Source organism: Salmo salar, chromosome 10 (genome assembly GCF_965601325.2).
Source record: "Salmo salar chromosome 10, fSalSal1, whole genome shotgun sequence".
Classification (NCBI taxonomy): domain Eukaryota; kingdom Metazoa; phylum Chordata; class Actinopteri; order Salmoniformes; family Salmonidae; genus Salmo; species Salmo salar.
The window spans coordinates 31,058,855-31,072,462 of record NC_138300.1 but is presented as its reverse complement, the minus strand read 5'-3'; the positions used below and the strand labels follow the sequence as shown (position 1 = coordinate 31,072,462).

At 43.0% G+C, this 13,608-nt stretch overlaps 1 protein-coding gene across 1 annotated transcript; it reads left to right on the top strand.

Moving 5' to 3' along the window:
* The first annotated feature begins 9,076 nt into the window (after positions 1-9,076).
* LOC106613963 (transcription factor Jun) lies at positions 9,077-11,214 on the top strand. Its single transcript, XM_014216828.3, has one exon. It carries the CDS (start codon positions 9,509-9,511, stop codon positions 10,490-10,492), a length of 984 nt encoding a protein of 327 aa, XP_014072303.1. The 5' UTR covers positions 9,077-9,508; the 3' UTR covers positions 10,493-11,214.
* Positions 11,215-13,608: the final 2,394 nt, after the last annotated feature.

The window sequence follows — 13,608 nt, the reverse complement described above, 5'->3', positions numbered from 1 at the left end:
GCTTGCCGTGCGGTAGCAGAGAAAACAGTATATGACTGGGGTGGCTGGAGTCTTTGACAATTTTTAGGGCCTTCCTCTGACACCGCCTGGTATAGAGGTCCCCGATGGCAGGAAGCTAGGCCCCAGTGATGTACTTGGCTGTACGCATTACCCTCTGTAGTGCCTTGCGGTCGGAGGCCGAGCAGTTGCCATACCAGGCAGTGACGCAACCAGTCAGGATGCTCTCGATGATGCAGCTGTAGAACTTTTTGAGGATCTGAGGACCCATGCCAAATCTTTTCAGTTGTCTGAGGGGGAATAAGCTTTGTCGTGCCTTCATCACGACTGTCTTGGTGTGTTTGGACCATGATAGTTTGTTGGTGATGTGGACACCAAGGAACTTGAAGCTCTCAATCTGCTCCACTACAGCCCTGTCATTGAGAATGGGGGCATGTTCGGTCCTCCTTTTCCTGTAGTCCCCAATCATCTCCTTTGTCTTGGTCACGTTGAGGGAGAGGTTGTTATCCTGGCGTCACACAGCCAGGTCTCTGACCTCCTCCCTATAGGCTGTCTCATTGTTGTCGGTGATCAGGCCTACCACTGTTGTGTCGTCGGCAAACGTAATAATGGTGTTGAAGTCGTGCCTGGCCATGCAATCATGGGTGAACAGGGAGTACAGGAGGGGACTGAGCATACACCCCTGAAGGGCCCCCGTGTTGAAGATCAGCGTGGCAGATGTGTTATTACCTACCCTTACCACCTGGGGGCGGCCCGTCAGGAAGTCCAGGGTCCAGTAGCAGAGGGTTGTGTTTAGTCCCAGGGTCCTTAGCTTAGTGATGAGCTTTGAGGGCACTATGGTGTTGAACATTGAGCTGTAGTCAATGAATAGTGTTCTCACGTAGGTGTTCCTTTTGTCCAGGTGGGAAAGGGCAGTGTGCAATAGAGATTGCATCATCTGTGGATCTGTTGGGGCGGTATGCAAATTGGAGTGGGTCTAGGGTTTCTGGAATAATTGTGTTGATATGGGCCATGACCAGCCTTTCAACACAGGTTTTCCACTTGAATACGTTCACACACCACATGTGAGCAGGGCCGTTCTCATATTCTGTAGGATAGTCACCTCATAATCACATCCTGCTTCATATGTTATTGTATGTATAATGTGCAAGTGAGAAATTGTGTGAATGTACAGTATGAGCATTCACAGGTTTATGTATATTTCTCTCTGTTCCTCATTGTGTGTGTGCTCTCTGCCCCATGCAGCCTTTGAGCACAGGAAGAGAACTACTTAGCTCACGTGTGAGTGTGTGGAACAGAATTACCAACACAATAGAGTTTCCGTCACAGAGGAAGTCCTGCCTGAAGGGGCACTGATAGGAAGAAAGAGAGAGAGAGAGATAGAGAGACAAAGAAACAGAGAAAGGGAAGGAGAGTGACATGCTGACCACACCGCTTGCGTCGCATGCGCGAGCATTGCAAAACACATTTACACATACATGTTATTCAATCATTACACCTACACTGCTCGCACGCCAACGAGCATCTGCGTTGCCAAGTACTAAAATATAAGTCAGTTCTTTTTGTAACGCTCAATGTGCTGCAAGTCCTGTCTCTCCCATCTCCTCATTGGTTTATAGAAGCATATACCCACGTGCCATCTCCTCATTGGTTATACCCACGTGGGTAATTGAAAGATGAACTGCGGTCGGTCGGTCAGTTGTGGTAATACACAGAAGAAAAAGTCTGGAAGGAGGAGAGATGACTAGAAACAATTTGGTTGAACATTTTATGTGTGGATTAATTGTTGGAGTAGAGGACCTTGTGCATTTCAGGTAAAATAACAACTCAGCGTTTATATCCCAGGACAAATTAACTAGCAACAGCAAGCTAGCTAAATAGGACATATTAGCTTGCAACTGCAAGCTAGCTAGCTAAATTGCCATAAATGTTGAATGCTTTTCGACCTGTCCCCAAATTAATATAATTGGTTCAGAGTTTGTTTTTATATTTCAACCTGCATGTCGTGATCGCGTTTGGTGTGGGGGGACAAAATCAATTTGTGCACGATGGCGCACGTGCACATCCGGTTTGGGCATGGTTTTAGTGAAGGGATATTGTGGTAAAGAGAGGTGGAATGGGGGATGGAAAGGTGGATGCAATGAGAGACGGATGAAGGAAGAGGTGGAGGGAGAGCTGGAGGGAGGGAGCAATGCTAGGGGTATGAGAGATTTGTTATTTTGTACTTATTTGGTATTTATTAGGATCCCCATTAGCTGCTGAAAAACCTACTCTTCCTGGGGTCCGCATGAAACATGACATAATACATAGTACAGAACATTATTAGTCAACGACTGAAATACATAAATGTAAAATGTCACACACAGACTACATATTAGTACATACACAATATCATGTCTTGTGTTGTACCAATGAGTGTCCGAACAGTGTGACAACTGTTTGAACAGACAGTTCGGTACCTTCATCACATCAATACCTCGCGCAAAGACCATTAATGATGCAGTCAATCTCTCCTCAACTTTGAGCCAGAAGAGACTGACATGCATGTTACGGGCACTTTCCCTCCGTGTATATCTAAGTGCGATACGCGCTGCTTTGTTCTGGACCAACTGCAATTTACCTATGTCCTTCTTTGCCTCACATGACCACACAGCTGTGCAGTAGTCCCGGTGAGACAAAACAAGGGGTCTGTAGGACCTATCTGGTCAACTGAGATGTCAAGAAGGCTAAGCAACGCCCTATCATGGACAGACCTCTTCCCATTTTAGCAACCATTGACTCTATATGTTTGACCATGACAGCTTGCTATCTAGGGTTACACCCAGCAGTTTAGTCTCATCAACTTACACAATAGCCACATTATTCAATAATAGAGCTAAGTGAAAATTATACTTTTATTTATTTTTTGATATTTAGCACCAGCCTATTGCTAGTTACCCATTCTAAAACTGACTGGAGCTCTATGTTAAGTTATCGATTTTTACTGTTGCAGCCGACATGTATACTGTTCAGTCGTCAGCGTACATAGACACACAGACTTTATTCAAGGTCAGTGGAGGGTCATTTGTAAAAACAGAAAACAATAATGGCCCTAGCCGGCTGCCCTGTGGTTCACCACCCAGCTGAATTTGCATGAGAGAGGCTTCCATTAACGAAAACCCTCTGTGTTCTATTAGATAGGTAACTCTGAATCAATAATAAGGCAAAGGATGCAAATCCATAACACCTAAGTTTTTTCAGCAATAGGTTATGATCAATGACATCAAAAGCTGCACTGAAGTCTAACAAAACAGCTTTCACAATCTTCTTACTATAAAATTATTTCAGCCAATCATCCGTCATTTGTATCAGTGCTGAGCATGTTGAACGTCTGTTGTTAATTTGTTTTCTGTAAAATAACTTTGTATTTGATCAAACACCATTTTGTCCAAAAGTTTGCTAAGCACTTGTAACAGGCTGATTGGTCGGCTGTTTGAACCATTATTAAAGGGTGCTCTGCTTTTTTGGGTAGTGGAATGACCTTTGCCTCCCTCCATGTTTGTGGTCACACCCGTCTTCTAGGCTTAAATTGAAGATGTGGCAAACAGTAGTCACAAAGTATTCCGCAACCAACCTCAGCATTTTACAATCCAGGTTGTCGGTACCAGGTGGTTTGTCCTTATTTATTGATAGCAAAAAATAATGACCTCTTCCACAAAGTAGGTGTGGAACTCAAAACTACAGCGCTTGTCTTTCATTATTTTGTCCATTATGCATGAATATGAAGACACCAAACATTACTTGAAGATGATATTTTCACTCAAAGCAAAACTGCTTTCATGAGATCAAAGACAATTGTATAATGAAACCAGACAGACTAATAGCCAGACACACACACTAGCTCCTCTACAAAGCAAGCACAGCAAAATACAATACTTCAGAATGCTGAATCATAAACTGAAAGCCCTGTGACTGTCTGTCTGTGGCCAGGGAGTTTATTGGGCCAGAGGTGGTGCTAGGTTTGGCTGCTGGTTTGGCTGATGCCAGCTCAGCTGTGGGTGTCCGTGAATCGTGGTACTGTGGTGTTGACTTAGTCTCTGATGAAGAAGGTTAATAAATACACCCACCACACACACACACACACACACACACACACACACACACACACACACACACACACACACACACACACACACACACACACACACACACACACACACACACACACACACACACACACACACACACACACACACACGGGGTCGCAGTTAGCCTAGCGGTTAAGAGCGTTGGGGCCAGTAACCGAAAGAGCCAGTATTCGAATCCCCAAGCCAGCAAGGTGGAAAAATCTGCCGTTCTGCCCTTGAGCAAGGCACAACAACTGTTTCCTGGGCACTGATGATGTCAAGGCAGCCCCCTGCACCTCTCTGATTCAGAGGTTGGGTTAAATGAGGTCCGGAAGACACATTCCGGTTGAATGCATTCATTTGTGCTACTGACTAGGTATCCTCTTTCCACACACACACATGCATTTCACCCGCTGGCTACCACATGTCTGACCATGAGGTTGTAAATTTGTGTATTTTCTAAACAGACTCCCCTTTTCTAAACATCATCAGATACCGCTACAGTATGAGGTTCAAGACAGGCTGTATAGGGAGAATGGGGACTAGACTCTATGTCGTCACAGTCTGAGAATGGGGACTGGAATCCAACAGGAGAATGGTGGATTGGGGACAGAACCCAAAAGTCACAGTTTTTCACACATAGCCACTGCTCTGTCTCTCTCTCTCAAGCCATACTTTATTGCGTAAAGATCGCTATAAACCCACTCACCTTGTCCCCAGTCTCTGTTACGAGGACAAGGCAGTGACTGAGAATGCCTTGTTGTTTATGAATGAGGATGTGTACTGTAGTGTGCCCATTTGGACAACGTTATGATTATTTAATGTGATTTAATTCAAAAACAGCACAATTATGAATGGAATGGATGTGTTTTAAGGACATAGTACACATGGATTATTGAGGATGCCTTGTTACATATTAAATGAATGGGAAGGTAGTCAGTAGTTTGTCAATTGGACCTCCTTAAGGACCACCTTATCATTAATTAATGTGTTTTAAATCAGAAGAAATTAAGCCATGAATAGATGAATGAAGGAAACAAGATACATTTTTCAGAGAACTTCAGTGAAGTATTTAAGTATTTCAAACACAAGCCTCTAAACAACATGGGTTTGTCTCTGGTCTTTTCCTGGAGCAAGAGTTATGAACGATCAGAAAATGAATGAGAGAAAGACAGGGAGAGAAAGAGGGAAAGAAAGAGTGAATGAAAGAGAGAGACCAGCCAAGCCCCCCTTCTCATGCATCTCAAAGACTTCGTCCATGGCTCAACATCAACATCATCGTCGTCAAAAAAAACACTGAGACCTGGTGAAAGCATTGCACTGACCTCCAGTCAACTACTGATGACATCAAACAGTTTAATCACACTGATCAGACAGACCATTATCATTACCATCCCCAACAGACGCCACAGAGAAATAAAATGACAACACAAATCACTGCAACAGAGCTTTTATGGAGCATTAAACTAGTTGAGACCTCACTAACCTAAACCCTTGCCAGGAGGACCACATGCCTTGGAAGGAAGGTGTTGGGACATGAATCAAACAAACTCCATCAACAATAGTTCCTCTCTTCCTCTTTCTCTCCATAAAGGAAGACAAAGATAGTATAAGATGATACTTTATTGATCCCTGCAGGGTGATGTTATTTCAGCAGACAGTATATCAGACACACTCAGTACATAAAGACAACATAAGGAGTTGTAAAGAGTCAGTCTTTCTTTTTTATGTCCCAGGTCATCCTTCTCTGGTCTAATGCTGGGGGACTGATTTAAATGTTGCACCGGGGGAATGATTTACTTATGGCGCCAGGGACTGATTTAGGCTTGGCACACTGGAGACAGTAGGTAGTAAAGATGGTGGGGCAGATAGTGACCCAGGCAGTGAGAGAGGTGGGAAGGTGTGTGTGTGTGTGTGTGTGTGTGTGTGTGTGTGTGTGTGTGTGTGTGTGTGTGTGTAAGGAGCTACGTCATTAAAGCAGCAGTGCTTTCTGTCCAGAGGTTAGGGGAAAATGTGGTCTAAACGCCACTAATTACACACACACACACACACACACACACACACACACACACACACACACACACACACACACACACACACACACCACACACACAGAGCTAGAGGTACGCTGGGAATTTTATGAGAGATAGCAGTACTAGATGGTATAGTTATAAGGATAAAATACATTCTGTGTCATGTTTAATGCAATGACACTGGGCATACAAAAGGATTTTATGAGAATGGATAGACTCTAGTTTTATTGTTACAGTATAGTTGAGTGGGATGGGTTACACACCGCCCACGCACACACACCACATGCTGCATACCGGTGTGTGATTAGGAGTGTGTCCTTGTTAAAAGGTCTGTTATGTTATACCTAAAACAGGAGGTGATTTTCCACAGGTGAGTGTATGCTGTGTGCGTGCATCCACTGATGAGATTTTTTAGTGTCTCAACTGAATTATGACACTTCAAACAAATGAAAAACAGTATCTCCACTGCAGGCCTCTCCGATAGAAAGCAGTATGGGTGTTTGTGTATGTTATGATTGTTAAACATTCAGCTGATGAAGTCGGAAGTTTACATACACCTTAGCCAAATACATTTAAACTCAGTTTTTCACAATTTCTGACATTTAATCAGAGTAAAAATTCCCTGTCCGAGGTCAGTTCGGATCACCACTTTATTTTAAGAATGTGAAATGTCAGAATAATAGTAGAGAGAATGATTTACTTCAGCTTTTATTTCTTTCATCACATACCCAGTGGGTCAGAAGTTAACATACACTCAATTAGTATTTGGTAGCATTGCCTTTAAATTGTTTAACTTGGGTCAAACGTTTCGGGTAGCCTTCCACAAACTTCCCACAATAAGTTGGATGAATTTTGGCCCATTCCTCCTGACAGAGCTGGTGTAACTGAGTCAGGTTTGTAGGCCTCCTTGCTCGCAAACGCTTTTTAAGTTCTGACCACCAATTTCATATAGGATTGAGGTCAGGGCTTTCTGATGGCCACTCCAATACCTTGACTTTGTTGTCCTTAAGCCATTTTGCCACAACTTTGGAAGTATGCTTGGGGTTATTGTCCATTTGGAAGACCCATTTGCGACCAAGCTTTAACTTCCTGACTGATGTCTTGAGATGTTGCCTCAATATATCCACATCATTTTCCTGCCTCATGATGCCATCTATTTTGTGAAGTGCACTAGTCCCTACTGCAGCAAAGCACACCCACAACATGATGCTGCCACCCCCGTGCTTCACGGTTGGGATGGTGTTCTTTGGCTTGCAAGCATCCCTCTTTTTCCTCCAAACATAACGATGGTCATTATGGCCAAACAGTTCTATTTTTGTTTCATCAGACAAGAGTACTTCTCCCAAAAAGTACGATCTTTGTCCCCATGTGCAGTTGCAAACTATAGTCTGGCTTTTTTATGGCGGGTTTGGAGCAGTGGCTTCTTCCTTGCTGAGCGGCCGTTCAGGTTATGTTGATATAGGACTCGTTTTACTGTGAAAATAGATACTTTTATACCTGTTTCCTCCAGAATCTTCACAAGGTCCTTTGCTGTTGTTCTGGGATTCATTTGCACGTTTCGCACAAAGTATGTTAATCTCTAGGAGACAGAACGCGTCTCCTTCCTGGGCGGTATGACGGCTGCGTGGTCCCATGGTGTTTATACTTGCGTACTATTTCTTGTACATATGAACATGGTACCTTCAGGCATTTGGAAATTGCTCCCAAGGATAAACCAGACTTGTGTAGGTCTACAATTTTTTCGATTTATTTTGATTTTCCCATGATGTCAGGCAATGAGGCACTGAGTTTGAAGGTAGGCCTTGAAATACATCCACAGGTACACCTCCAATTGAGTCAAATTATGTCAATTAGCCTACCAGAAGCTTCTAAAGCCATGACATCATTTTCGGGAATATTCAAAGCTGTTTAAAGGCACAGTCAACTTAGTGTATGTAAACTTCTGACCAACTGGAATTGATACAGTGAATTATAAGTGAAATAATCTGTCTGTAAACAATTGTTTGAAAAATTACTTGTGTCACAAAGTAGATGTCCTAACCGACTTGCCAAAACTATAGCTTTTTAACATTAAATTTGTGGAGTGGTTGTAAACACGTTTTAATGACTCCAACCTAAGTGTATGTAAACTTCCAACTTCAACTGTATCATGTCATCTGCAGGTTCATGTTTTCATGGATCCCAGGACTCCTAAAAAACAGGGGTGATTATTGCTGAGTGGACTATCCTGGTTAAATAAAGGCCTGCCCTGGGCCAATACATAAACACAGTAGTGAATGGATATAATTTCTCTCAATGTCCCCAAACAGACACACAGATACAGATAAAACGTCTAATAAGTGATGTCCTGTATAAATTCATAAGCAAATGTTAGTCTATTATTCATTCAATCAAACAAAGACATTCATCAAGACAATTATTCAAACACATCATTATTTGCATCATGGATAATAAAACAGTAACACATTAATTACCTCAGGGCTGATCATGCAAAGTTTCTGGAGGCAGAAGTCTGTCTGGCAGAAAATAATTTGAATCTCTATAAAAACGTATGGGGAGTATATTTTCTGTGGAATAATACATAATGCAGAATAGACCTATATATTGGATAACATACATCTATGAATTGTACATATCAAGGGAATTTTCCAAACACACGCTGTCTATACCGCCACTACTGTCTGTGAGCGCTAAGCCGCGGGTAACCAGATATTCAAAAACCACACGTCATTCCACAATGCACCGCGCCCCTTCTCTTGCAGCATTACCTCATCCCATCAGCCAACGCGAGACCGAGAATCTTCTGGGTGGTCGTCTAGGCAACGCGCCTTATCTGGCAACAGGGAACGCCCCGCGAACGCCTGCAGCCAATGGAAGACTCCAGAGGTGACATCATGTCTATTTTTAGAGAGGCAGTGGCTGCAGATAAGCTTTGCCTCCACGCTGGAAGAATCAGTATACACACAGAGAGCTAGAAAGGCGCGCTTTGAGCAGGAATGCTGTTGAACTATAATAACTTATAGCACTTACCGCGTCTCATTCAAAGACTGTCAAAAAACTGTGGACAGAAGCGAAAGAACGAATTTGAAGAATTTATACAGCGTTCTGAGTCAGACTATCAGTGCAGCTGAACACAATACTTTTTCTCGGGACAAGGAGTGCGCTTACAAGTTAGTGTGTGTACGGGACACGAATTTATTTCAGAGACTTTTAGCTCGGCTTCGGAGGTTGAAAGATTTGTCTGAAACAGTATGACACTTTTCTCTGAGTTTTACAACGGAAAGAACGAGAGAGGGGTGATCGAAACACTCATATCTTCTGTTTGAGTAGCCTACTAGAGACATTTCAAACTGAGTGTTTGGTTTATATTCTATGTCTACCAAGATGGAAACTACTTTCTACGACGACTCGCATAACGCTTTCTCCCAGCATCAGAACGCGGGCTACGGATACAACCCCAAAGCTCTGAAACACAGCATGACACTGAACCTGGCTGACCCAACCATCACACTCAAACCTCACCTCCAAGCTAAAGCCAGCGATATCCTCACCTCTCCGGATGTGCAGCTCCTCAAACTTGCCTCCCCAGAGTTGGAGCGACTCATCATTCAGTCCAGCAACGGCCTGATCACCACCACACCTACCCCGACGCAGTTCCTCTGCCCGAGGAACGTAACTGATGAGCAGGAGGGCTTTGCCGAGGGGTTCGTTAGAGCTCTGGCGGAGCTCCATCATCAACACGTCTTGCCCAACGCACCTGGGGTCCCAGCCACCTCCACCGGGCAGACAAGAATCAACAACTCGACCACACTCCCACCTGTTTGCTCCGTGGCTGGGAGCACTGTTTATAACAACGTAGCCATGCGCTCTGAGTCACCTGTCTACGAAAACTTGAACACTTTCACCCCGGCTGTCACCACCAACTCAGCCCCGGGTTACACCACCTCAGTGCCGGCTATGAGCTTCCCCTCTGCCCCGCCTCAGCTCCCCATCTATGGGCAGCAGTCTCACCCCCACCCCAGGCTCACAGCCCTGAAAGAGGAGCCCCAGACGGTACCTGAGATGCTCGGGGAGACCCCTCCACTCTCTCCCATTGACATGGAGAATCAGGAGAGGATCAAAGCCGAGAGGAAGCGCATGAGGAACCGCGTCGCCGCTTCCAAGTGCAGGAAGCGGAAGCTAGAGCGCATCTCCCGGCTGGAGGACAAGGTGAAGAACCTGAAGACTCAGAACTCCGACCTGGCTTCCACAGCCAACATGCTGAGGGAACAGGTCGCCCAGCTCAAACAGAAGGTGATGAACCATGTCAACAGCGGCTGTCAACTCATGCTGACGCAGCAGCTCCAGACCTTCTGAAGAGGAGAGGACACTTGGGGAAGAATAGAGAAAGAGTTTGAACGAAAAGGACAGATCGTTTATAAGTGACTGGATGGCTGTTCCGTGGCTCCGTGGCATTGTGACAGGTAGAATGGGACAGTAACAGCACGAGACTGGTGGGAGGGAACCGTGACTGGCTGGCTGCCTCTAACCGGGTGCTTCGCGCGCCACCGTTGAGCACAGGAGTTGGGGCTCCAGACAGAGCAGAGCGTGTGAAGGAAAAGAAACAGCAACAAACAGGACAAACTGATGTTTTGTTTCGTGTTGTTTTTATTGACTGGACATTTGTTGGCGTTGACCAAGCTGTGCTTTTATGAATGGACCTTCGTGATGATTCAGTATTACAGAAAACAAAGACAGTAGATTTTAAAACTTCCTGGCGCTGAAGGAGAAGGCGTGTAGCCTAGTCTAAACAGATGAAAACGTTTAACAAAAGCTGCCTAACTTTTGAGTTACAATGTATTGTTTATTCTTAATTGTATTGAATAAAGTTAGAAAAAAGCTTAGTTACTTGTTTTTTTCTGAAGTTGTTTAATGGGGTTCCACTCATTGTTATTAGTTGTATATAAGATCGACTTGGAGTACTTACATTTACAATTTGTAATAAGAAACAATATAATTTTGTAGGTTCATTTTCTGAGCACTTCAGAAACGAATCAATATTTAAGAAATGTAATAAAACATATGTGAACTGAATACAATGCCTCTGTGTGTGTTGTGAAAGGGTGTGTATTGTGTGTGTACACTGAAACATGTTGCAACATGTTAAGAGAGCAGCAAGTTATCTGTACCATGAATGCCATATTGATCCTGAGGTTAGTGATGGAGTTTCACAGTCAATGACCCTTTTATCTCTCTACAGCACACTAGTTAGACATTGCTGTGGGACTGAGTAATCTGGTCCTAGACCTGTAGTTATAGGTTCAACCTCTACAGCAGGGATGTATGCCAGGAATGCCTTATTGATCCTGAGGTTAGTGATTGAGTTTCAGTCAATGACCCTTCAATCTCTCTAGTGTAGATTCGAGTGCAACATGAGCGGGCCACCTAACACCTCAGCTCCACTTGAGTCTCATCATCTAACAAGGTAAAAGGAACACAGATACTCTGTATGTTGTGAAGTGGCCTACATTCACAGGCCTCCAGGGCAAATGCTTCTGACACACTGCTATGGTTGAGGGACCTATAAAGTAAATCATGATTATAACTTCAATTACTCAATCATAATACATTGTCAATAATTTCTAACGTTATTTTTAATGCGTTGCAGCGAAAGTGTTTAGTAAATTCATAGCACAGCTGAATTGTGTGTAGTGGTGACATGTTCTGTCCCTATATTGTATCATAAACTTAACTTCCTGTTGCCCTGGTCAACATGACTATTGGGTTGCTCACACAGCATCACAAGCATGATCACTGTAAACAACAATAACACCAGAGGAATAAGCGACAGGAAGAAACATGGTGGTAACTAATCTAAACAAACATATTTACAAACAAAACATTTGACTACAGGCCTATGGTTACATTGTATCTAGACATGTTATATTGAGGGGTGGGCACAGGGCAGAGTCATACAATTGTAATAAATAAGAGCATAATCATAACGTTTTAATAACTATCCAGCTAGATTGCCGATGAGCACCTGCTAATACAGAAACAGTAAAGAAAACATACATATATACTGTATGAGTAGAAAGTCTGTGATTTCCTGTAGGACTCTGAAATATTCACGAGAGGGCGACATTGCCGATGAGATGAGCACAGTTAAAAAAAAATCTGGGTCTTTTCTCCAGGGCCAAGGCTCTAGTTTATTACTGATGAAGACCATGTTCAGGACAATACAGAACAAATAAAATCATGTTTATATTACCACAGTACTCACAGAGGAATAGAATCTGATGTTCAAGAAATAAGTAGTTGTTCGCTACACAAATAAACGTTCCCTATAATTAAAAACAGGAATATTTAGAAGTATCTAGAAGACATATCTACACAATGTACTACAAATATACAAACTACAAAGTAGGTCAAACTCAGATTTAAAATCCCATGAAAAAAATACATAGTCAGCCTAGAAGCAGCCTAAGCAGAGAGCTCCTTTAAATATGTAACATGTAAATGTACAAATATTTGTGGTCCCGTGTGGCTCAGTTGGTAGAGCATGGTGTTTGTGACGCCAGGGTTGTGGGTTCGATTACCAAGGGGCACCAGTATGAGAATTTTTTTTTAATGTAATCTATGCATTCACTACTGTAAGTTGCTCTGGATAAGAGTGTCTGCTAAATGTAAAGTTTTTTATTGTGTTTTTTTTTTATCAGCTGTTTTGTTTATGATGACATTGAGTTTATTGCATATTTCTGGTGGTTTTGACCCACAGATTTTCAGATGGACTGGCAGATCAACTCTTTTGGCTATTTAGCTGGCTAATTGTTTTTGTTCAAATGATGGATCTGGACACTGTACCAGCTTTTTTGTTTCACCTGGCTGCTGGTTCCTGATCTTTTGAAATCATCAATTGAAGTGTCACCTGAGGCTTGAGTTGATAGAGTACCACAGTATGAGTCATAATACCCATAAACCTAGTGATCAAACAGGGAAATGGTTCCAATTGTTTTTCCACCATTCATCTATGAGATTTTAGAAGCACTTAAAATGAGGGCTGTGTTTCATGTAGGCTTACCCTGGTGTGATGTTTTGATAACGGTGTAAACCTCTCTAAGATAAGGTGACTTTTATCAATGTATTCATCTGTATTTTTCCCCCAAGAATGAAATGCTAATCAGCTGCTAATGTGCCTATCATAAAGAACTTAAAAATGCCATGATGATCTGGACGAGACTGTCGAATGGTGGCAAAGGTAAGACTCTCTGGATTAACTATATAAATGTTAGTTAAATGTAGGAATTAATAAATTGGTGTTACGGCTGTGTACGGGAGGCGAAGTAAGGTGCAGGAGAGCAGAGTAGATTTAACAGGCACACTTTTATTCCGGTCAAGAAATAGGCACAAAATGACATCAAAGTGCCCAAAAGAACACACGGAACATGTACAAAAGTGTAGCGTGTGAACATCTCACATAACAATAAACAATT